At 46.4% G+C, this 25,222-nt stretch overlaps 2 protein-coding genes across 7 annotated transcripts in view; one reads left to right on the forward strand and one right to left on the reverse strand.

Moving 5' to 3' along the window:
• The window catches only part of ANKS6 (ankyrin repeat and sterile alpha motif domain containing 6), a 54,023-nt gene extending 41,890 nt beyond the window's left edge, over window positions 1–12,133 (reverse strand). For all 3 annotated transcript variants that reach the window (XR_014060073.1, XM_081511962.1, XM_081511951.1), the window contains exons 1-2: window positions 11,607–12,133; window positions 4,772–5,262 (exon numbers count right to left, since the gene is read on the reverse strand). Coding sequence is in view for 2 of the 3 variants with exons in the window: in XM_081511962.1 (XP_081368088.1) it covers window positions 4,772–5,262; window positions 11,607–11,953 (838 nt within the window). In the remaining variant the exon portion in view is untranslated. The remainder of the gene's footprint in view (window positions 1–4,771; window positions 5,263–11,606) is intronic.
• GALNT12 (polypeptide N-acetylgalactosaminyltransferase 12) overlaps window positions 1,268–25,222 on the forward strand; it is a 60,545-nt gene continuing 36,590 nt past the window's right edge. For 2 of the 4 annotated variants that reach the window (XM_081511992.1, XM_081512020.1), the window contains exons 1-2: window positions 1,268–1,430; window positions 1,872–1,985. In XM_081511992.1, the coding sequence (XP_081368118.1) occupies window positions 1,927–1,985 (59 nt within the window). In that variant the 5' untranslated portion in view covers window positions 1,268–1,430; window positions 1,872–1,926. Of the gene's footprint in view, window positions 1,431–1,505; window positions 1,986–25,222 lie in introns of those variants that run through there. The other 2 variants (XM_081512000.1, XM_081512009.1) reach the window with 1 other exon arrangement.

Here is a 25,222-nt window from a genome sequence, read left to right on the forward strand (position 1 = left end):
GGCATTCCAAATTTTGGAATGTCCTTTCTCAGATATAACGGAAAGTATAGTCTTGGAAAAATCTGTATTCCTATGAAGATTTTAAGAAGAAACAATGATTCTTTTATTCTAAAAAGTAAATGTACAACCATGAAGTAATTCCAGAGCAGGTTTTCATTCTAATACCTAAGACACTGGGCAGCTAAGCCCAGAAGAGGTCATGGTTGCCAATGCTAATATTTGCTTTCTTTCCCAAATAAGCAGCCATCTGAGTGATTCTAAAGGTCATCCATGACCCAGACCTGCAGATGCTCCCGTCTGATGTCTTCATGCTGGGCCTCGCTGCACCCACCCAGTGCCAGCCCCTTCCTCATATGCTCTCCATCACCTTCCTCGAAGCATGAGCTAGTGGGTAACCTGCTCCCTCCTGTCAGAAAGTAGCCATCCTCATGACTAGTCTTCCCGCGGGTAAAAGCAAATGCAGGACTTCCTTTGACTAACACTAGAGGACAGAGCAGCTGCAGGAGAAAACCTGTGACTCTGGGCCACATCCCTGGTCTCGATCAGCCTCCGCCAGCAGCTGGAAGAAGGTGCAGAGTGCCACAAGGAGTCTGGAGCCACGGCATCCGGATCCATGTATTTCCAGAGAGATGCGTCTCATCACTGATAATGCAGACAACATGCTAACATGGAGACCAGGTGGTGGTTGCAGAGGTGGATAATATAGAAGGGAAAACGCTCCAGAAATTTTTAAGCTCTACACAAACAGCTTCCCTCATAGCTCAGTTGGTAAATCATCTGCCTGCAATGCAGGAGACCCGGTTTCGATTCCTGGGTCGGGAAGATCCCCTGGAGAAGGAAATGGCAACCCACTCCAATATTCTTGCCTGGAGAATCCCATGGACAGAGGAGCCTGACAGGCTACAGTGTACGGGATTGCAAGAGTCAGATACGACTTAGCGACTAAACCACCACCACCACACAAACAGCAATTTTTGTTATCTTTCCTAATGACCAGCACCCACCCCAGAAAGGGTACTAGTTAACTCCAGGGTACTTATAGGAAAGTATAGACAGGGCCATGGAACCAAGTGCCTAATTCTGCCTTTGAGATACCACAAAGAAATGATTATGAAACTTCATTTTTAAAAATACGTCTCATTCCTTTAAGTGTTTAAGAGTCTAATTTGCTATAGCCCACAGCCTCCTTCATGCCAAGTCTCTTTGACAGAAAAGAATGTGTCAACTGGGCCTAGCGCTGGTTGCTAAGCAACCATCTGGTACAAACGAATCACTGACAGTCTAGCCTGACCTCAGGAGGCTGGAGCAGCTATGCTTGATGCCCACTAACCCTAGGCTGGTCCCTTCCTCACTCCGGGCTCCAATTATTGCATCAATATCAGAGCAACTCCAGGGACCCCTTCACAGCCCAGGGAACGACCACAGTGGGGGTGAGGAGGGTGTCACAGTGATGATTATAGCCTCAAGGGTACCCTGTCCTACACCTAATGTGAGGGAGAGAGCTGGGAGTCTCCAAGGCCCTGATGGGGGTGGGGGGCGGGTTTCCTAGCATCTCACAAAAAGAGCTGGGGCCAAACACTATCTGTTTAATAATCTGTCATTATTAGTAACATGGCCTTTGAAGGCTCTTCTCTGAGAGCCTGAATGGAGCACTTTCTCAGCTCCTGCAACTCAGCTGAACTCTCAGCTCCTCTCGGGGGCCACCCTATGACCCTGCTTCACATGGTGGCCTGCACCACCCAGTACCTCCACTGCTCCCAAATCCTCCACCTCGCTCTTGTTTTCTTCCTCACCACAGTACTTACCACCTATCATACTATGTAACTTACTTAACATGCTTATTTCCTATTTCTTGCCTGTCTCTCCTCCAGAAGCCAAGGTCCTCAAGGGCAGAGGTTGGATCTGGTTTGTTCACTGGTGCCTAGAATGGTACCTGGTACATTGGCAGTCAACAAATACTTGCAGAATACTGGAATGAACAAATGGTGAGTACAAATCCATTTTGGTAGCTTCCGCTCACTGCTCTCTATGTGCCAGGCTCTGGGGTACTCCGGGGTACTACCGGCATTATCTTCCTACTGCTCAGAGGACCTCACGAGGCAAGTGCATTCATTACGGCTGTTTTATGAAAGAGGAAATTGGAGTCCTAGAGGGACAATGAACATGCCGAGGCCTCCCAGCCACAAAGTGAGAGCTGAGCCTCAAACCTGTGTCCGCTCGACAGGGAAGTCTGCTAGTAACCGTGACCTGGTCCCGTCAATTACGACAGCGACAGTAACGGGTGACGGCAGCTTCCAGCATCTCTCACGTGCTCTCTCTAGGCTGGGGTGACCTCACCTGATCCTCACAGTGGTCCTGTGAGGCAGGGGTACCCCCGCCCCTCACTTATGGGAGACAAAACGGAAGCTTGGTGAATGGAAGCAACTGGTCCAAGGTCCCTCAGCCAGCATGGGCAAGGCCAGGTGGAGCCAGGTAGAGGGTGACCTTGGCTATGCCCACCACTGTGTCTGCACCTCCACGTTTTGAGGAGAGGAGGGCATTGCTTCCCTAGAGTGCCAGGGCAGTCCGTAAGGAGGCTCGTGGGGAGCTAAGGCCCCAGAAACCCAGCTGGAGGAATCTGAGGAAGGAGGAATCGGCTGCACAGGAGGCACAGCTCAGCACCCATAGATGGAGCACATGTCCCTGACCATCCACTTCTAGGGCAGAGGCCTTGAGCAAGTCGCTTGACCCCAGTCCCGAGCCTGACCTCCCTCACCTGCAACATGGATGAACGCCCCCAAGGGGGAGGTAAGAGCCTGCCCGTCAGGCGTGGAGGCACAGCAGGGATGGGAGGAGGCATTTCCCTTTCCCATCTCGGCTACAATGACACCACCCAAAGCCTTTAAGGGTGGGCAGTGGCCTTGAGTCAAGAAAAACACCCTGGGTGAGACTGGAGCCCTAACTTCTAACTGCAGCTCTGCCCGGGACCTGATGCTGAACCGCCACGTTCTGGCCAGAGGGCTCACACACCAGAGGCCAGCTTGTTTTCTGCTCATGACCACCTGGTAGTTGTCAGCGACTCCATTTTACACAAGAGACACAGGGAGGCTAAGAGAGAGTTACAAGTGTGTCCAGATCCCAGAGGCCCCACAAAGGCTAGAGCTGGGTGGGGTCACATCCCCGTGCTCTTCCCACGGAACCCCCCACCCTCTAAGTGTCACACAGCTTCTAACAGGTGTGTGACCTGAGACCAGCCTCTACTCCTCTCTGGCCCTCACTGTCCCCATCCGCGCAAAGGAAAGAGGTCTTCTGGTTTCAGGCAGGTTTTCTTAGACTTGACTTCTTTTTCCCTTCTGTTTTGGTGTTCTGTTCGTTTTTGCCATCTCTCTGTTGTTACACAGTTTTACAACATGCTTATTTTAGAGTTTTCTGACCAGACAGTGTATTTCTAATAAGCATTTCTCAAATTTGCAACATCTTTTGATTGATGGGTTTTTTTATTTTTTAAATGGGCCACTTGAATTTTTTTTAAGTTGAAGTGTAGTTGATTTACAATTTCATTGACGGGACTATTTGCATATTCTCTGCTGCTGCTGCTGCTAAGTCGCTTCAGTCGTGTCAGACCCTGTGCGACCCCATAGACAGCAGCCCACCAGGCTCCGCCGTCCCTGGGATTCTCCAGGCAAGAACACTGGAGTGGGTTGCCATTTCCTTCTCCAATGCATGAAAGTGAAAAGTGAAAGTGAAGTCGCTCAGTCGTCTCTGACTCCTAGCGACCCCATGGACTGCAGCCCACCAGGCTCCTCCATCCATGGGATTCTCCAGGCAAGAGTACTGGAGTGGGATGCCATTGCCTTCTCCGGCATATTCGCTGGATGGTATCAAACTTTGCAATACTTTCAAGTCTTTTTAGCCAGTTTGTCTGAAGACCTTTTCTTCCAATTTTTACCTTTCAGCCTTAAATGCTCACATGCTGCAGCCTGGCCTTACAGCCCGGGCTGTCTCAGGAATGACGCAGAAATCAGACCCATTACTGACAGAGGGCACTGTGGCTGTGCAACTCTACATTACATGATTCTGTTACACATGATGAACTAGGGGTTTTGAAACATGGTATGTTCTGTGGCAGATTTGCTAAGGATTGCTTAGACAGCTCTTTATATGCCAGAAAGATGGCAAAAAGAAAAAAGAAACAGGATACACTAATAGATGCTACAAAAACACAACTCAAAAGTAGGCTGAATTTTCTGTGAATTAGTCTTTGGGGACTGGTCATTGGCAGTTGAGGTTAGGCACAGTGCCCTAAGAGCTGAGGTTGCCAAACCTGCCGCTACGCCTGTTTTTAGAATTAGAGTTTTCCTGGAACACAGCCCCACCCACCCTTGACATATCACGTAGGCCTCTTCTACTTTAGCAAAACTGAGGCATTAAAACAGACTGTATGGCCCACAAAGCCTAAAATATTTGTTATGTGGTCCTTCTCAGAAGAAGTTTGCTGATCGCTTTCTAGAAGGGTCCCAGAACCTCCTACACCAGAATCATCCGGTTAGGAAGGAGAGGCCTTGCTGTGCAGGAGTCCAGGCTCTTCCGAGAGCTACAGATCACTCTCTGGAGGGTGGGCCAGGCACCTGCATGCCACGTCTTAAGTTTCCCTGCCCCGTGGGCTGGACTATGATTTCGGCAGGCCCTTTTGTTCGGGCAGACCTTGTCTTTTGCTGTTTAAACACAAATCGGGGTCCTCTGGGAAGCCACGGTGGGACGAGTGGGTAGGTTAGTGGTGGCACAGCCTGACCTGTCTTGGGCCTGACGGTGGTCAGCGGGTCCAGGTAGTCTGCAAGGTCCCTGTGCTTGCAGTCGAGTGCCACCTCGAAGGCAGTCTTCTCTAGCACACTGAGGTGGTCAGGGTTGGCCCCCTTCTCCACTAGCTGCTGGGCCATGCCAAGCCTCCCGATGAGTGCTGACAGCATCAGCGGGCTCCAGCCCACAGTCCGGGCCTCATGGTTGGGGTCTGCACCCCACTCCATCAGCAGACGCACCACAGCCTCATGTCCATGCTGGATGGCAGCCATCAGGGCTGTGATGTCCAGCAGCTCATCCCCGCTGTCCCCCTCGCCTGAGGGTTTGTGATGGTCCACGAAGGCACCAGCTTCCAGGAGCAGCTTTACCACGCCCAGGTGTCCACCCCGAGAGGCCACGGTGAGCACACTGGCCCCCAGGCGGTTCTGGGCATTGACATCAGCCCCATGATCCAAAAGAAGATGTGCCACGCTCACGTGCCCAAATCTGCCAGGGAGATGGACAATTAGTGACACAAGACACCCGATGAGGAGAAAGCTCATGTAATCACTTAATTATAAATTACTAGGGCTTCCCTGGTAGCTCAGTCGATAAAGAATACTCCTACAATGCAGGAGACCTGGGTTCTATCCCTGGATTGGAAAGATCCCCAGGAGGAGGGCATGGCATCCCACTGTAGTATTCTCGCCTGGAGAATCCCCATGGACAGAGAAGCCTGGTAGGCTACAGTACCTGGGGTCGCAAAGAGTTGGACATGACTGAGTGACTAAGCACATCAATTATTAAATTATTAATTACTGAATCATTAATTTTTAACATTGTAATAGCTGCCTCTGGTGCTGCACTGTGCTGGCCCTGTGTCTGCACCACCACAAGGGCAAGACAGCACCCTGTCTAGTTTTGAATCCAGCTCTGCCATCCACTGCATATCCTGGAGAAAGAACTTTAGCTTTCTTGTGCCTTCACTTCCTCATCTCTAAAGTGGGGATATGATTGTATCTACTAAAAGAGCTGGGGAGGATTAAATGAGTTAATATATATAAATATATAATATACATAAAGTACCTAGAACAGTGCTTGTCCAAAGGAAGCACTACATAAGTGTCAGCTATTAGAATGGTAATCATTTAAACATTTTTACATCACACAACATGCCAAGGTCTCCCAGCTGGTGAGTGACATCCACAGGGTCAGAACCCCAGTCTGTCTGAATCCTGCTGCCCCACACCTCGCTGCTTCCTGCATGGCAGAGAGTTCATGTGATTCTGCTTCAGAGCTGGGTAAGCTGCCTCTCTGCCTGTGCTCTCACTCCCCAGGGGCAGGGCCCACGTCTGACTCACATCTACCCTCCCCAGCCCCAAACACACATGCACAGAAAGTCCACAGACCCCATGCCAAGAGGTGTGGCATAGCTGTGGTCAGCAGAGGCGGGCTGGGGCACCTCTCCCCAGAGGCCTGGTGCCCCCTGCTGGCTGGAATGTCCCTTGCTGGCGGCTGAGAATCTGGTCTGGGCCAGACCCTCTCCAGGGAAACTGGAGCAACCTCCCCTGCTGGGGAGACAGACAAATACCCACCAACTCTGATACCAGGAAGAGGGAAACAGATGCCTCTTCCCAGGAAAATCTCTTCCTTCTTCTGCCACCAGAGGGCAGAAGAGTTCTGTTTTGCAGCATTTGGGGCTAGAGCACTCTTTCTGGGCTCAGAGCTGGAAGGAGTCTTGGACTAAAAGGAAAGAACAACAAGGAGGGGAGCCCCCGATGCCAGGTTTTACAAGACCGTAACGTCGGCAGGAGGCCTGCATCTGTGAGGCAGCTTTTGAATGAATCTCCTGTGGCGCTCCCTCCTTTCCGGAAGCGGTTTTGTCTCTCATCTAAACACAGGGCCTCCCTCCTCCCTGTGGAGGCAGAGCTAAGGCTGAACAATGTTCTGAACTTACAAATACCTTCTGAGCCATGAACCTTAACAGCCCCGGGTCACCCCACCTGCAGAGTGTGGAGGGAGCGCTTGGTGAACCGGCTTCCCCAGCTGCAGGGGGGCCAGGCCTGTCCCGCCCCTTCTCCAAGAGTGGCCAGAATCTGGCAAAAAGGCAGAGAGCTGTAACTCCAGCCTGTCTCCCTGCCCGTCCTTCACAATGATATTCTCCAAACCTATATCTCATGGCTACTGCCCCATGTCCCACTGCCCGGAAAGGACTGCCAACTTCGTCAACCTCATTTCTTCCCAACTCCCATGCTGTACTCCAGCTGTGCTCACCTGCACTCGGCAATTATTCTCTGTCCACGCCTCTGCCACCTGCCTTTCTGACCCTCCTGTCCTTATTGACTAAGCACATCCTCTATCCTGCTGCAGGACTCAGTTCAGATCCCACTTCCTCTGAGCGGCTTCCAGATGATGCCCCCACATCAGCTCAGGCGCACCTCACCTGAAAACCCACAATCCCCTGTCTTCACCCTTACTGATGTGCCTGGGCCCTCCTTCTATAATTATGTCTTCCTGTTAGACTGTGCACTTGAGCAGAGCTCAGGCAAGTCTGTCAAATGAATGAGTGAATGAACACTTGGCATAACCAAAGAGGATGGTCAAAACAGGCAACAGAAATAGCTATAAAAGATTACTCTATTAGGAAAGAGAATAAACAAATTTCACAGTTGAAGATTTGGAAGTTAACTACATTCTAATGTGTGGGAAAATTATTTTTTTTTCTGGTACAAAAATAAAGAAAAAATGCATGAATACTAAATAAATTAGAGATTAAAATAACAAACAAAAAAAAAAGATTACTCTATTTAGTCATGAGATATTACACTATTTAGCATGAGATAAAAATCTAGCAGCAGATAACAAGATACTGTCCTGTTTTTATCTATTGGATCTTAGTAAGCCCTGAGATAAACTGCTAATAATGTATTTCACAGACGAGGAATCTGAAGATTACACTGGAAAGCAATAATCCAGAATCTCTCAATTTGGAAGTGATAGAGTCAAAACTTGAACCTAGACCCTAAGATCTGAAACTCCAGTTCTTCTGGTATAACAAACTCACAGAGGAAGGAAAGGCCTAAATCTAAGCAGTGAATGCTGACACTCGGAATGCTTTCTGAATTCAGGAGTAGCCCAAGAGGACATTGAAAATTAGGCTGAAAATATAAAAAATGATTCAACGAAAGCTGAGATAATTTGGGGGATGCTAACTTTCTAACAGGTAATTACTGAAGATAGGGAAGCTCAGGGCTTTCTGAGCAGCTGTTATGATTACCAATTAATTTCAGCAATTAACACCTGTGTTGAAAGACCTGGCATACACGCCCACTCTCAAAGAGCCCTGGGCGGAAAGGCCAGCTCTGCCACGCTGGCAGGCAGAGAAGTGAAGGGCAGGAGAAGGAAAGTAAGGAAGTCAAGAGTGAAATTGGAGCCAAAATAAACACCACACAACCTGTCCCTTTAGCGTTAAGCACATTTGGCAAGTGGCTTCCTTGTGGCCCATACCAAGAGGAAAACAGTGAGTTATGGGACTCATAGCTGGGAGCACAGGCTCTGGAGCACCTGCCTAGGTGTGAATCTGACTCTGTCCCTTCATAGCTGTGTGGCCTTGGACAAGTGAACTAACTTCTCTGAGCCTCAATTCTTTATCTGTAAAATGGTAAAGACAGCACTCGGATTTTGCAAAATTCTCAGATTTTGCAAAGAATGAATGAATTAACTCATTTGCAGCACTTAGCTTGACACAAAATAAGTACTCAATAAAGGTTATTTTAAGGATAGAAAAAAAAAAAAAAACATGAATGACACCATCTCTGATGCCGAAACATTCACAAGAGACCCAACTGCAGTCCAGGCACAGGGTCTCTGGTGGTCTTGATCCAATGATGAGCTCTGGAACACAGAGAGCTGTGACAATAAATAGATGCTCACTTCGTTGAAAGTGGTGGCTGCTGGGAGCACCACCTCTGAGGCACGCCTGCTTTCACGGAGGAAAAGCACAAGACAGGAATGTGTCAGCACACAGCCACGCGCTTGGCCATCCTGATCCAAGGGAGCCATTGCGGGACACATACAACCAAACATCATTTCAGAAAGATCTGGAAGCTCTACAGAGGAGGGATTACAGAAGGCACACTTGGAAAAAGAGAGAGCAGTAGGAAGACACTTATAAATGTGTGCCCTGGACTAAGACAGAGGGGAAGGAGAGAGAGGATGGCACAGACAGTTACTGGAATGAGGACTCACCTGGAGTTTTAAAGCCTGGAAGAGTGGATGGGGCCACGAAAAGAGACAGGGAACCTCAGAAGTAAGGTCCATAGCCCAAAAGACTTTACGGGCACCCCCAGACAGTGCTGGGCAAGAAATCAGGTGTCTTAAGACAAAGGGTCCCTGATACACTGATAGATGCATAACACACTGCATTACCCATGAGAATGGGCAGCCGAGTGTTACAGCTGGGATGCGCTCCCTAGGTGTGTTTATAGACTGAAATAAATGCCCGAGGGCTAATGTATGGTTAAGCAAAGCACAGTACTGCCCGTGGATGATATATCACAAAGTAGTTGAAAATGACATATTTGAAAATGATGCAGAATAAAAATTTTCCTGCAATACAAATTAGATTAGAGCAACCGTGTGACACTTGGAAATGAACTCAGAAATAAAATATAACTGGGTCATAATGAGAAGATTATGGGTAAGAATGTTGTGATTTCAATGCCTTTGAGAAAATCAAATGGCTCATACATATGGAAAGATGTTTTACTTTACTCAGTTTAACAAATGCAAATCACAGCCACACTGAGATATTTTTCATTCATCAGATGCAAAAATCCAAAAGTTTAATAATATACTCTGTTGGAGAGGTTGTAGAAAAACAGGCACTCATAGACACTGCTTCGGGGAGAGTAAACTGGTACCACTACTGTGTCAGTAGAGTAATGGGCTCCCCAAAGACGTCCAGATCCTAATTCCCAGAACCTGTTAAGTTCTGTGGGAAAGGGGAAATTAATCAGCTGACCTTGAGATGGGGAGATTATCCAGATGAGCTCAATGGAATCACAAGGGATCTTTAAAAATAGAAGAGGGAGGTAGAGGAGTCAGAAAATGTGATGACAAAGCAGAGGTCAGAGTGATGTGGTTGCTGCTAGCTTTGTAATAAGTTGTCACAACAGCCATGGAAAGTAATACACCTGCATGGAGAGCAATTTGGCAATATCCATCAAAATTACCTAGTAGCTCAGCTGATAAAGAATCCACCTGCAATGCAGGAGACCCCGGTTCAATTCCTGGGTCAGGAAGATCCTCTGGAAAAGGGATAGGCTACCCACTCTAGTATTCCTGGGCTTCCCTGGTGGCTCAGCTGGTAAAGAATCCGCCTGCAATGCGGGAGACCTGGTTCGATCCCTAAGTTGGGAGGAGCTCCTGGAGAAGGGAACGGCTATCCACTCCAGTATTCTAGTCTGGAGAATTCCATGGACTGTACAGTCCATGGGGTCGCAAAGAGTCGGACAGGACTGGGTGACTTTCACTTTCATCAAAATTACAAATGACCTCTGTCCCTTCCTTGGGAAATTTCTCCAAAAAACTGGGTGGGATCTAAGTAGATGGCTGACAGGAGTGAGACTTCACAGTATACCTGAGTTTCTTCTAAAAAAAAATTATTTATTTATTTGGCCCCACGGGGTCTTAGTTGCGGCACGCAGGATCTTTAGTTGTGGCATGTGAACTCTTACTTGTGGCATGTGGGAACTGGCTCCCTGATCAGGGATTGAACCCGAGCCTCCTGCATCGGGAGCGTGAAGTCTCAGTCACTGGACCACCAGGGAAGTCCCCCCAGAGTTTCTCTATACCAGAATTTCAAGTCTGGTTCATCCTATTTCCTGAATACATCTCAAACTCATTTCTTTGCTCTCCCACAGCTATCTGCTCTGCTCCAGGCCACCACCATCTCTTTCTGGGTTGCTGCAATCCTTTCCTAACCAGACTTTCTGATTCTAGCTCACTCCTCCATTCCATCCTCAAACTGCAGTAAAAGTGATCTTTCCAAACATAAATCTCATTCTGTCACTTGCTCTGCCTAGAACACTCCATTACTCCCCAGTGCCCTTACGAACTGTCACTTTTCCCAGCTTTGCTACCAGGCATCTGCCTCTTTCTCTCCAGAGAGGACTCATCTCCCACTACTCCCAACCCCTTCCAGCCACAACAACCTTCTAGCAGCCCTATGAATGCATATTTCACTTTAGCTTCCAAACCTTTGCACCTATCACCCATCTTTCACGCCCTCTATCCAGGTCAACTCTTAGTTATCTTTAGGTCTCGACAATATATACCTCATCCTTACCAGAAACCTTCCCTCGCTTCCTAAAACTGAGTCGGCTCTCCAAGAGCTCCCTCAGATTGTCCCCCCTTAAGTCTGTTCCTTTGCCTGGCCCGCCCACTGGCATATGCACTGCTTCCGTGGGGACTTTATCTGAGTACCGCAGCATCCCCAACACCAAGCCAGGGTGGGTAGGTAGGTTCCTTGGGAAACTCTTGCTGCAATGAACATCACTAAGGTTCTAAGACTCTAAGATTCTATTTGCTGTCTCCAGATTCTGTGTTTGAAAGGCCGATGCTTTTAGGATTCTGATTTTACGTTATTAAAAAACGCGTCCACTTCTATCTAGTTCGTATCCCTAGGAGCTCAAAGTTTGCGATTTCAACTCTCTCGAACCAGTACTTCACTCTTAACCTCCCGGAGCGTCTGCGGGGGGCCGCCGGGCAGGTTCGACCGCCTGAGCTCACCCGCCCCCAGGGGGTCACTAGACACCACCCAGGCTCCCCGGCACCCCCGACCCCCTCACCTGGCCGCCTGCATGAGCGCGCTCCAGCCGTAGTGGTTGCGGCTGTTGACCGAGGCGCCGCGTCGCAGCAGGAAGCGCACCAGCGGCTCGTGGCCCCCGGCCGCCGCGAACTGCAGCGCCGTGTTGCCCGCCTCGTCCGAGCAGTCCACGGGCACCGGCGCTCCGGCCGCCGCCCCGGGCCCGGCCGCCTCGGGCCCCGCCGGCTCCGCGCCCGCCTCGGGCTCCGCGCAGCGCTCCGCGGGTTCCGCAGCCCCCGGCTCCAGCAGCCGCCGCGCAGTCTCCGTGTCTCCCTGATCACAGGCGCGCAGCAGCAGCTGGAAGGCCGGGGGCAACCCGCCCTCACCCATCGCGGCCCGCGGCCCGGGTCTGTGCGCTGGGCCGGCCGCGCCAGCTCCGCCCCCGGATACCGCACGCCGGCGCCCACTTCCGCCGGCCCGCGCGCCTACTGTGTGCCGGCCGTGTGCGGAGGGTCGGGGCGCGCGCCTACTGTGTGCCCGGCGCGCGCCCGGGGCGAGAGCGCGCCTCGATCGCCCACACCGGGGGCGGGGAACCGGGCGGGGTGGACCGCGGGTTCCGGGAAGCTCCAGGCAGCGTCCGCCGCCGAGCTCGCGAGTTCGACTTTGAGTTTTCGGCGCCCGCTTGGGGTCCTCCTCGCAGCTCCAGAGACTTCCTGCCCCGTACGGAGGTCGGAGCGACCTCTCCAGCCCTCCTAACGCTGCGAGCTCCCGACCACTGGGCCGAGGTCTGAGACCACAGCCTCATAGGCCTGTGGCACGCGCCGCTGACCCTCAGCACCCGGCACTAACCCGGCGCCTCCTAAAGGGTCGTTGACTGAGTTAAGGTACAGTTGGGTCCACTCTGTCTTCCCACAATGTCCTGCCCGGCCATCAGTGCCGTTCTGTCTGGGACAGGCGTTAGGGCTACAAGCACCTCCTATACCTTCATGTCTCTTCATCAGTGGTTCTTGAAGCACCACCATCTGTGACATTTTACAAATGCAAGTTTTCTCATCTTACTCAGACCTACTGAATCGGAAACCGAATAAGGAGTCCAGTCACTTGTATCTTAAGCCCTCTAGGTGATTCTAAAGCACGTTAAAGTTTGAGACCCACTGTTTAATCCTTAACAGCAGTGCTGTCAGCCACGGGGAAGGGCCCAGACTATCACTTCAATTTACAGCAGTTAACTAAGGCTGATATGAACAGCCCACTCATTGGAAAAGACCCTGATGCTGGGAAAGATTGAAGGCAGAAGGAGAAGAGGGCAATAGAGGATGAGATGGTTGGATGGCATCAAGAGCTCAATGGACATGAATTTGGGCAACTCTCATAGATAGTAAGGGACAGGGAGGACTGGCCTGGTACAGTGCTTGGGGTCACAAAGAGTTGGACACGACTTAGCAACTGTACAACAACAATTAAGGCTTGAAGACGTTATGTCTTGCTAAAGGCCACACAACTGTGGCCTTGATATGCACTGGGAAACCAAAAGTCACGTAACTGTCGTGTGGGAGAGCTGTGACTAGGACCCAGGTCTTCTGACATCTAGTCCAGTGCTCTTTCTATCTCAACAAGTATTTATTGAGTGCCTACTATGTGCCAGGCACTGTTTTAGGTGCTGGAGAAACTGCAGAGAATGGAAAATAAAATTCCCTGCCATCCTGGGCCTGACAGGGGAAAGAGACAGGCACAAGCAAGTAAGTAACTTGTATTTCAAATTGTGATATGTTTTTAAACAAGAAACAGAACATAACAAAATCCAAGTAAATGGGCTAAAGGCTGGGATGTCACTTTATAATAGGTTGGGTAGAGAAGAAATCACTGAGAAGGTGACATTTTCACAGAGACCTGAAGGAATTGAGCAATCAAGTAATGCTGACATTTGGAGAGAGTGCAATCCAGGCAGAGGGAAAGACAAAGATTCTAATAAGAGCAGCCCAGCCAGCAAATTGCTTTAGCTTCCTTCCTGTTCATCGCAATAACAGAGGTTAACATTCTGATCTGGGGTAACTGGTTTCCATAGACTGTGAGCTGTGGCCCCAAAGTCTAGCAAAAAGCTAGATGTTGAGTAGGTGTTCAGTACATGATTGTTAAAAGGATTATGTCTTGTATGTAGAATTATAATACAGAACAAAACTGGATGAGGGTGTGAGGAAGGAATAAGGGTCATGGCTTTGGCAGATCAAAAGAAGGTGGTAATGCCCTTAGGGTCTGGGCCAGTGGGCTGGAAAAGAAAGTCTCAGGTGAAGAGTAAAATGAGGGGAAGTCTTCAAAGTACACAGGGCTCAGATTGCAAAATGCTTCAGTACCAGGGATTTATTCTGTGAGTAATGGATAATCATGGAACATGTTTGAGCAGATGAGTTAATGGGGACAGAGCCAATCACTGGCAGTGTTGGAGATGGTACAGTGATACCTCAGAGATAACGCGGGTCCGGTGCCAAGCCATTGCAAAAAGGCGGGTTACGTGACTTTTGGTTTCCCAGTGCATATCAAAGTTATGTTTACACTGTACTGTAGTAAGTGTGCCATAGTCTGAAAACACAATGTAAATACCTCAATTTAAAAATACTTTATTGCCGAAAGTGCTAAGCATCATCTAAGCCCTTGGTGAGTTGTAATCTTTTTGCAATAGTTAAATAGCAAGGAGAGATAAGAAAGCCTTCCTCAGTGATCAGTGCAAAGAAATAGAGGAAAACAACAGAATGGGAAAGACTAGAGATCTCTTCAAGAAAATTAGAGATACCAAAGGAACATTTCATGCAAAGATAGGCTCGATAAAGGACAGAAATGGTATGGACCTAATAGAAGCAGAAGATATTAAGAAGAGGTGGCAAGAATACACAGAAGAACTGTACAAGAAAGATCTTCACGACCCAGATAATCACGATGGTGTGATCACTCACCTAGAGCCAGACATCCAGGAATGTGAAGTCAAGTGGGCCTTAGAAAGCATCACTACGAACAAAGCTAGTGGAGGTGATGGAATTCCAGTTGAGCTATTTCAAATCCTCAAAGATGATGCTGTGAAAGCGCTGCACTCGATATACCAACAAATCTGGAAAACTCAGCAGTGGCCACAAGACTGGAAAAGGTCAGTTTTCGTTCCAATCCCAAAGGAAGGCAATGCCAAAGAATGCACAAACTGCTGCACAATTGCACTCATCTCACATGCTAGTAAAGTAATGCTCAAAATTCTCCAAGCCAGGCTTCAGCAATATGTGAACCGTGAACTTCCAGATGTTCAAGCTGGTTTTAGAAAAGGCAGAGGAACCAGAGATCAAATTGCCAACATCCACTGGATCATCAAAAAAGCAAGAGAGTTCCAGAAAAACATCTATTTCTGCTTTATTGACTATGCCAAGGCCTTTGACTGTGTGGATCACAATAAACTGTGGAAAATTCTGAAAGAGATGGGAATACCAGACCGTCTGACCTGTCTCTTGAGAAACCTGTATGCAGGTCAGGAAGCAACACTTAGAACTGGACATGGAACAACAGACTGGTTCCAAATAGGAAAAGAAGTACGTCAAGGCTGTATATTGTCACCCTGTTTATTTAACTTATATGCAGAGTACATCATGAGAAACGCTGGGCTGGAAGAAACACAAGCTGGAATCAAGATTGCCGGGAGAAATATCAATAACCTCAGATATGCAGATGACAACACCCTTATGGCAGAAAGTGAAGAAGAACTAAAGAGCCTCTTGATGAAAGTGAAAGAAGAGAGTGAAAAAGTTGGCTTAAAGCTCAACGTTCAGAAAACTAAGATCATGGCATCTGGTCCCATCACTCCATGGGAAATAGATGGGGAAACAGTGGAAACAGTGTCAGACTTTATTTTTTTGGGCTCCAAAATCACTGCTGATGGTGATTGCAGCCATGAAATTAAAAGACACTTACTCCTTGGAAGGAGGGTTATGGCCAACCTAGATAGCATATCTAAAAGCAGAGACATTACTTTGCCAACAAAAGTCCGTCTAGTCAAGGCTATGGTTTTTCCAGTGGTCATGCATGGATGTGAGAGTTGGACACTGAAGAAAGCTGAGTGCTAAAGAATTGATGCTTTTGAACTGTGGTGTTGGAGAAGACTCTTGAGAGTCCCTTGGACTGCAAGGAGATCCAACCAGTCCATCCTAAAGGAGATCAATCCTGGGTGTTCATTGGAAGGACTGATGTTGAAGCTGAAACTACAATACTTTGGCCACCTCATGCGAAGAGTTGACTCATTGGAAAAGACCCTAATGCTGGGAAGGATTGGGGGCAGGAAGTGAAGGGGACGACAGAGGATGAGATGGTTGGATGGCATCACCGACTCGATGGACATGGGTTTGGATAGACTCCGGGAGTTGGTGATGGACAGAGAGGCCTGGCGTGCTGCAATTCATGGGGTCACAAAGAGTCAGACACGGCTGAGCGACTGAACTGAACTGAACATCAAAAATCACTGATCACAGATCACCATAACAGATGAAATCATAATGAAAAATGTGGAAATACTACAAGAATTACCAAAATGTGACAGTGATACAAAGTAGGCAAGTGCTGGTGGAAAAATGGTGCTCATAGACTTACCCCATGCCAGGTGGCCACAAACCTTCACTCTATAAAAGATGCCACATCTGGGAAGCATGATAAAGGAAAGCACAATAAAACAAGGTGTGAGTGTACACAGTCACTCATTTCCAGATTTGGCCTCATTCACCAATAGAGATGAGAACAACTTTCTTCTCAATGTCTAATGAAGACTTGGTTTCTTGAAAATCCTGAGCAACTGCTTCCTTGTATTATTCTATTTACTAAGATGTCTTTTCTTATACTTTACTAACTAGTTGTTTCATTATAAAAGTAAGATACATGGTACAAAAAAGCAAATTCCAACAGTACAAAAGGGCATAAAGCGAAAGCAAAAGCTCCTTTCCCCTTTCCACTTTCCCAGTCCTACTTCCCACAGGTAACCAACATTCACATTTATTTTATCTTTACAAAAATACTTCATATGTATTCAAACATGCACACCTACTTATAGGCATTAATCAAGCTTCTTGATTGCAAGTAGCAGAAATTAACTCTGTGGATAATTTAAGAAGAAAGGGGATTTAATATGAGGTTTTATTCATAGCTCACAGATCCCACAAGGGCCAGAGAACCAGCCCCGAAGGCTCCACAACCAAGAACAATGCCCCAAATCATGCCAAGCTGCACCCTACACCAGGATGGAGTCTGCACAGGCCCTTTTTGGTGTCACTGGCTTCATAGTCCAAGCCAGAGATGGGAGCATCTGAGTGGCCTGGCCAGGTCGTGTGTTTTGCCTTGCAGAAAGGGAGCTGAGAAAGTGCATTTCTGGTATTTTCAGCATGCATAATGGGAGGTAGGCTCCACTGTGGGTGCCCCAGAAGGTAGGGTACCTGGATAGGAAAGGGTTTTGATGCTGGGCAGCCAAGAAGGATAACAAAGATCTACTGCAAATATTCCCTCTAGGGTGGATCTCTGTTGCTTATACCTGTCTTGCCTCTCCTACTCGGGAAAGAGACACCCTCTTTTTTGGGGGAGCCTCCTTCCCCCACTCTCATTCTGAGTGGTTCAGATTAGTGTATGTCCAAGCCCATTCCAATTCCTTCAGCCCAGGATTTCTTGTTAAAGCAGATGGGAAAAAGACCCTCTCTGCTGAGGTCCTCAGCTGTCATAAGTAGGCTGGGGCTTGCTCTGTCCCCACTTAAAGATGGCCTGCCTGAGAGTGAAGCCACTATACAGAAAAGCAGAGACGAGTAATAGAAAAAGATGGAGCCAGAATCACTCCCCATCTCCCAATTCTTTTCAGTTAGGTTTGTCTTGAGCAGGGTGGTTGTTACTTGCAATCCAAGCCTTAACAAATGCATTTTTTTTAAAACTTTTTAAAGCAATGGGTTCCTACTATGCATGCTATTTTGAACATCCCCCCCACCCTTTTTTTCATTGAACAAGCGGCTTAGGCATCTTTCCATGTAGGTGAATATAGATCTATTGCATCCTTTTTAATGGTTGCATATAACACTATTATGCAGATGTACCATAATTTATTTAATCATTTTTTAATGATGCACAATTAGGTTGTTTCCAGTTTTCTGCTGTTATTAAAAAAAAATCTGCATTGAATGGCACTTGTAGTAGTCAGGGTCCCAGCAGGTGACAGATGGTACATTTGGCTGGGGAAATGAGGACCATTTACTAACGGACTAATTACAGATATGTGGGCAGCTACTAAGAGCCACAAGGGATGATGCAGTACTCAGAGGCTGATGACAGTAGGGAGCCATTACCAATCCAGGCCTAAAGGGGGAAGGGAGAGAGCAGTTACTGGAGTTCTGCGAGAGAGAAAACTGGAGAAATGTACCTGATGGGAGTTGTGGTCTCTAATAGAGGGGCTCATCCATCCTATGGCAACCCAGCAGAAGCAATCCCCAGAGGAATAAAAACCTCTGGCCTCATCCTCCTCCTGCCCCCTGATCTCTTGCCAGTGCTCCTCAATGGCCAAACCTAACTGTTAGCCAGAGGTTCAGAGCCTACTGATGTGGTCCTCACAGTCAGCCCCTCCCAGGGAGGAGAGACTGAGGGGGTAAATAAAGAATCCAGTCCCTTGCTGCTCAAACTGGTCCCTGGACCAACAGCATCAGTACCTCCTTGGAGCTTCTTAGAAATATAGCATCTTGGGTCCACCAGACACCTATTGAACCAGAATCCATTTCAACACCATTCCCACAAAGATTTTGAAGAATGGATCCAGGACATCTTGGTACATAAATCTCTTCTGCAAGTGTATCTACAGTCTTATTATTTATGAACACTCTTCTAGGATTTTTTCACTGATCCCTATTTTGATCTGGGTCCTCTGAGAATCAAATGCCATAATGGTTTTTGCCTGGGAGAAGTGCTTGTATAGGATAAAGGTAGAAGGAATCAGGAAAGAGAAGGAGCACCTTCAGACCAAGATGCAGGTATAACTGGGAAAAGAGAGTGGGAGGGAAGGAGGCTTGGGTAGAAAGAGCTTCAGATTGCCCTGCAGTTTTGGGGATGACTCAACCAGGCTGATGGGGAGTGCCCAGGCAAAGGGAGTCTGCTAAGACTTCCTGCATCAGACAGAAATGGCTGGGTTCTGGTGTCCCCACCAGGCTTGGTCACTGGGAGAAACCAAAGGAAGCGTAGCCTCAGGAAGAATATAGAACCACAGCTAGAGGTTCTCAGTCAGCTGTTCTCCCTGAAACAGGTTCTCTTGAAGGGCCATCTGAGTGGTGCACCTCCATCACAGACACAATCCCTGTTAACCAACATTGAGTGCCTCCTGTGTGCCAGACATTATGTGTGTTAAGATGGTCCCCAGGGAATCCCACATGCTTGTGGAACAGGGCAGACTGTAAGCTTTCATCGACAATTCAGAGGAAAGTGTCAGAGTGCGGGGGTGTCACTGACAGCTTCATGGGAGAGCTTGACCACAAGTTGGGCAGAAAGACTGGATGTGATCTGGGTAGTTGTACAAAAAGAGAGGAAACAGCATTGGAAAGAGAGCACAGGGATCCAGAGATTGGTGCAATGGATTAGAAGGGAGGTAAGAAGAGTGTGAGAGTAATCTCTAAAGAATATTGATTTACTTTAAAATGTCTTTTTTTTCCCTGATAAGATGATAATATTTGTTGTAAGAATTCCAGTGTTGTAGAAATATAGAATGTTGGCTTCATTAGCTCCATGACTTTGGGTATTTACCATCATATCCCTTGAATCTAGTACATTGCCTGTCAAGTAGTAGGTGATCAATAAATATTTGTTGAAAAAATAGTAAATGGAATGAAAATGAAAGGGCCAAAGAATCTCACTGATCAGAAATAAGTATGACATGATTAGTGGTTTGGTGAATATTTCTTTAGAGTTTTTCCTTTGTTCATATCAACATACTTTACCCAAATAGGATCATACTATTCATTTGGCTCTACAACTTGCTTTTTTTTTTACTTAACAATGCATCTTAAGCGCATTTGTATGTTAAACACCTAGAATTAATGTCATTCTTGTTAATGACACTGTATGGATGTGCAGTACTTTATTTTATAATCTCCTATTAGTGAATATCTGGGTTGTTTCCAACTTTTTGATTTTACATACAATACTGCTATAAGCAATACGTGAACCGTGAACTTCCAGATGTTCAAGCTGGTTTTAGAAAAGGCAGAGGAACCAGAGATCAAATTGCCAATATCTGCTGGATCATCGAGAAAGCAAGAGAGTTCCAGAAAAACATCTATTTCTGCTTTATTGACTATGTCAAAGCCTTTGACTGTGTGGATCACAATAAACTGTGGAAAATTCTGAAAGAGATGGGAATACCAGACCACTGACCTGCCTCTTGATAAACCTGTATGCAGGTCAGGAAGCAACAGTTAGAACTGGACATGGAACAAGACTGGTTCCAAATAGGAAAAGAAGTACGTCAAGGCTGTATATTGTCACCCTGCATATTTAACTTATATGCAGAGTACATCATGAGAAACGCTGGGCTGGAAGAAACCCAAGCTGGAATCAAGATTGCCAGGAGAAATATCAATAACCTCAGATATGTAGATGACACCACCATTATGGCAGAAAGTGAAGAAGACCAAAAGAGCCTCTTGATGAAAGTGAAAGAGGAGAGTGAAAAAGTTGGCTTAAAGCTCAACATTCAGAAAACTAAGATCATGGCATCTGGTCCCATCACTTCATGGGAAATAGATGGGGAAACAGTGGAAACAGTGTCAGACTTTATTTTGGGGGGCTCCAAAATCACTGCTGATGGTGATTGCAACCATGAAATTAAAAGACGCTTACTTCTTGGAAGGAAGGTTATGGCCAACCTAGATAGCATATTTAAAAGCAGAGACGTTACTTTGCCAACAAAAGTCCGTCTAGTCAAGGCTATGGTTTTTCCAGTGGTCATGTATGGATGTGAGAGTTGGATGGTGAAGAAAGCTGAGCGCCGAAGAATTGATGCTTTTGAACTGTGGTGTTGGAGAAGACTCTTGAGAGTCCCTTGGATTGCAAGGAGATCCAACCAGTCCATCCTAAAGGAGATCAGTCCTGGGTGTTCATTGGAAGGACTGATGTTGAAGCTGAAACTCCAATACTTTGGCCACCTCATGCGAAGAGTTGACTCATTGGAAAAGACCCTAATGCTGGGTAGGATTGGGGGCAGGAGGAGAAGGGGACGACAGAGGATAAGATGGTTGGATGGCATCAGTGACTCGATGGACATGGGTTTGGGTAGACTCCGGGAGTTGGTGATGGACAGAGAGGCCTGGTGTGCTGCAATTCATGGGGTCGCAAAGAGTTGGACACGACTGAGCGACTGAACTGAACTGAACTGCTATAAGCTCCTGTAAGCTTATCTCTTGAGCACTTACGAATCTATTTCTGTTGAATAAATTGGTAGATGTGAAATTGCAGAATCAACAGGATATAAACACTAACATTGCTAATAAATGTTGCCTAATTGCTTTCCAAAAGGTTATACCAGTTTGCATTCCTACCAACTGGATAAGAGTGCCTGTTTATTCACATCCTTGACAACACTGGAATTAATAACCTGTTTTATCTTTTCCAATCTGATAGGTGAAAAAATATTTTGGAGTAAGTTTAGTTTGAATACTTTTTAAGTAGAGAAGTTGAAGATATTTTGATACATTTATAGACCTTTTTAGATCTCTTTTTTTGTGGGAGCTGTCTATTCAAATCCTTTGGTCATTTTTATTTCTATTTTTTCTTTTTATTTCTCTGTTAATTTTTATATTGAGTAAATGTAATCTGCAAATATGTCTAACCTGTCTTTTGTCTCGAGCTTATATTATTTTGGACCTTACAGAATTTTAAAATTTTATGTAGTCAAATTTATAAATCTTTTCCATAATGATCTCTGGATTTTTTCATCCAATACTTTTATCATTGGATTTGATTTTATTTTTTTGTTTACTATGACATTCTTAGATCATTTGAAATTTGCTTTGGTGTAAAGTGTGAGGTTGGGGCTTCCCAGGTGGCGCTAGTGTTAAAGAACCCACCTACCAATGCAGGAAAAAGAGATGCAGGTTTGATCCCTGGGTCAGGAAGATCCCCGGGAGGAGGGCAGAGCAGTCCACTCCAGTATTCTTGCCTGGAGAATTCCCATGGACAGAAGCCTGGCAGGCTACAGTCCATAGGGTCACACAGAGTCACATAGAGTCGGACATGACTGAAGAGACTTAGCTTGCATGCAAGGTGTGAGGCTGGCATTTAACTTTATTTTTCCAAATGTTTATCAAGTTGCCCTGATCACTGATTGTATCAGCTGTCTTTTCCCCACTAATGTTTGAAGTACCATTACCATATATCTTACTAGACTGTAAAAAAAATGTAATGACCCTCTGTGAAGGGAACTAATATGACAAATCAAAAGTGCCTTCCACAGAAATCTATCTGTTGGTTGAGCAGCAAATAAGATAGTGTAATCAAAGAACAAATAAGCTCCTCAAACTAACAAGAAACCCAAGGAGAGGGTAAGCTACTCAATTTGGGAAGAGGTATGAGAAGAATTAAGGTCCCCACTGAGATTGCCCTCTATGGATGCCAATTTATCATCATTAGTAATATTTACATAATACGCTGGGTAAGCAGAGTAACTTGTTACTTTACCTCTATTAACACACTATTTTAGTTCTAATAGTTCCCAGGTGGTACCAGTGCTGCTATCTAAGGACCACACTTTGAGTAGCAAAGCACTAGGCGTTTTCCATTTGCTCTTGCAAAAGCTCTTTCCACCCTGCTTTGTGTCCAGGGAGGCTATCTGTGTGGACTACATGACTCAGTCCTTCCAAAAACCTTACTCAGGCACTATTATTATTACCAGCGTTTTAAAGATCAGCACTTTGAGTTCAAAGAGGTTAAGTAACTTTCCTAAGGCCTCACAGCAGTCTGTGATAGGGCTGGGGTTTGAGCTCAGGCAAGTGGGCTCCAAGGAGGTGCTCCTGCCCACGAGGCTAAGCTGCCTGTGGTCTCACAGCAGCCTGCCATTGAGGTGTGTGGTGGGAAATCCTGAACTAGGTCCTTGACACCTGGACTCAGATCCTTGTTCTGCCACTTGTGTGTTGTGTGACCATGGATAAACTACCTCACTTCTCTGAACCCATTTTCTCATCTGACTACCTTGCAACGTTGTCAGGGGGTAAAGTGAGATTATACATGAAAAATAAAGTCTAGCAGTCCATTTACACACATATATATATATGCAGATATAGATAAGGTCTAGCAGTTTATATAAAGTCTAGCAATTTATATATACATATATATGCACAGACTTTATAATATGCATATATATAAATAAAAAGCAGCAGTTTATTTATATATATGCATATTATAAAGTCTATGCATATATATATAGATAAATTGCTAGACTTTATATATATAAACATGCCTGCCTAAGTCCCTTCTGTCATGGCCAACACTTTTTGACCCTGTAGACTGTAGCCTGCCAGGCTTGTCTGCCCATGGGATTCTCTAGGCAAGAATACTGGAGTGGGTTGCTATTCTCTCCTCCAGGGCATCTTCCCAGCCCACGGATCAAACCCATATCTCTTATGTCTCCTACATCAGCAGACGGGTTCTTTACCACTAGCACAACCTGGGAATATATACATATATATATATATAAAATCTATATAAGTGCTCAATATTATATATATATATAGATGCTCAATAAGTGACAGCTTGTATGTATTACCTGGGACTTGAACCTAGGTCTTATAAGGCCTAATTCCATTACTCTTTTCTCTGCAACTGAACCTCTATTAGGAAGTATTCCAATCTGGTAAACTAATCCAAGTTGTAATCCTTGTCTGTTTTCTAATCTGACCACAGATCTTAAATGTGTTGAGTGTTTGGACAGAGGCCAAAAGACATAGCTCCAAGCCTTTCCTATCACACCTGCCTTCCAACCAGCAGACTCTATTGTGGGTGGAGTCACCTCCCACTAGTCTGATACCAGCAGCAGTTCTGGGTCAGAGCTGTGTTCCCTGGTTCACTCCAAACCCCATTCCCGTCCTGGAGCCCTGGGGGAGATGCTCATGGCAGAGCCATATCCCCAGGGAGCCCAATTACTAGAGACTGTAAATCAAAGCAGATGGCAAGTTAGATCCTACTCTGCCTGAGCCATCAACTTGTTGGAGACCATCTCCCCACTCTGTGTCTCAGGCTCCCCATGTTTAAAATGAGAGAATCAGACCAGACTTCTGCTTCTTAACTTTTTGGCTGTGATCCCTTTGAAAATAGAGAATATTGATAAAAAGCTTTGGACTAGTTTACCAGTTTACTCACTCTAACTTTCTATAGGAGATACAAGACCATCAATTTCCCTGAGTTGGGCACCAGCAGAAGGAGTTCCAGATTAACCAATTTCAAATCTCTGATATCACTTTAACATTCAGGTATCCATATAAACATAACTTCTTCACAGAAGCCTTCCTAAACCCCTAAACCAGATTCTACTAGTGTAAGTCCTTTTGCTGCTGCTGCTAAGTCGCTGCAGTCGTGTCTGACTCTATGCGATCCCATAGACGGCAGCCCATCAGGCTCCACCGTCCCTGGGATTCTCCAGGCAAGAACACTGGAGTGGGTTGCCATTTCCTTCTCCAATGCATGAAAGTGAAAAGTAAAAGTGAAGTCGCTCAATCATGTCTGACTCTTCACGACCCCGTGGACTGCAGTCTACCAGGCTCCTCCGTCCATGGGGTTTTCCAGGCAAGAGTACTGGAGTGGTTTGCCTTTTCCATAAGTCCTTTTAGCACCCTGTAATTTTTCTTCAAAATACTTATCACAACTCTAATAAGTTATCTTTTTATTATCTATCCATTCCATCACACTCTCAACACCATGATGTCAAAAGTATCTGTCTTATGACAAAGATTCTCTCCATGACCAAACTCTAGACAGGTTGTTCCAAACCCTCTTCTTGACTAGGGCTCAACCATGGGCTGTAAAAGCTATAGACTCAACACAAATGATTTTATCCACCCACTTCCCCTCACATTAAAAAGACTTGAACACTAAAATAGTTTCAAAGACTATGACCCTGGGACTTCCCTTGCAGTCCAGTGGTTAAGACTCCAGGTTCCCACTGCAGAGGGAGCAGGTTTGATCCCTAAGAGGGAAGCTAAGATCCTGCATGCCATGCAGATCAGGCAAAAAAAGAAAAAAAAAAAGACTATGATTCCCTTAAGTGCCTGCCTGAGAAAGCTCAAGGCTATCCAAAGAATTTGCTGTTTGTTCTGTCCAACACCTAACCAGACGCCCCTCACCACCTTTTCTTACAGCATTTGCTAAAAGGGGCTTACAGTTGTAAATCTTTCTTTGTCCCTTAAGATTGTATATATCTCCTAAAATTCAGGAGTATCTTTCTCAAAGACCTGAAAGCCATTCTTTTAAAATGCAATCGTCAGAAAGGACAGGGCCTCTGTTTCCCAGCCACAGCGGGAGCATAGCATCTGACTTTGGTGACTGCCAGCCAACAGACATGTCTGGGCTAATCACTTACACTGACCAATCCTTTGTAATTTTTCACTTCTTCGACTCTACTTAAAATTCCTAGTT

This window comes from Giraffa tippelskirchi, chromosome 1 (assembly GCF_054371585.1).
Source record: "Giraffa tippelskirchi isolate mGirTip1 chromosome 1, T2T-mGirTip1v1.2.pri, whole genome shotgun sequence".
NCBI classification, from domain to species: domain Eukaryota; kingdom Metazoa; phylum Chordata; class Mammalia; order Artiodactyla; family Giraffidae; genus Giraffa; species Giraffa tippelskirchi.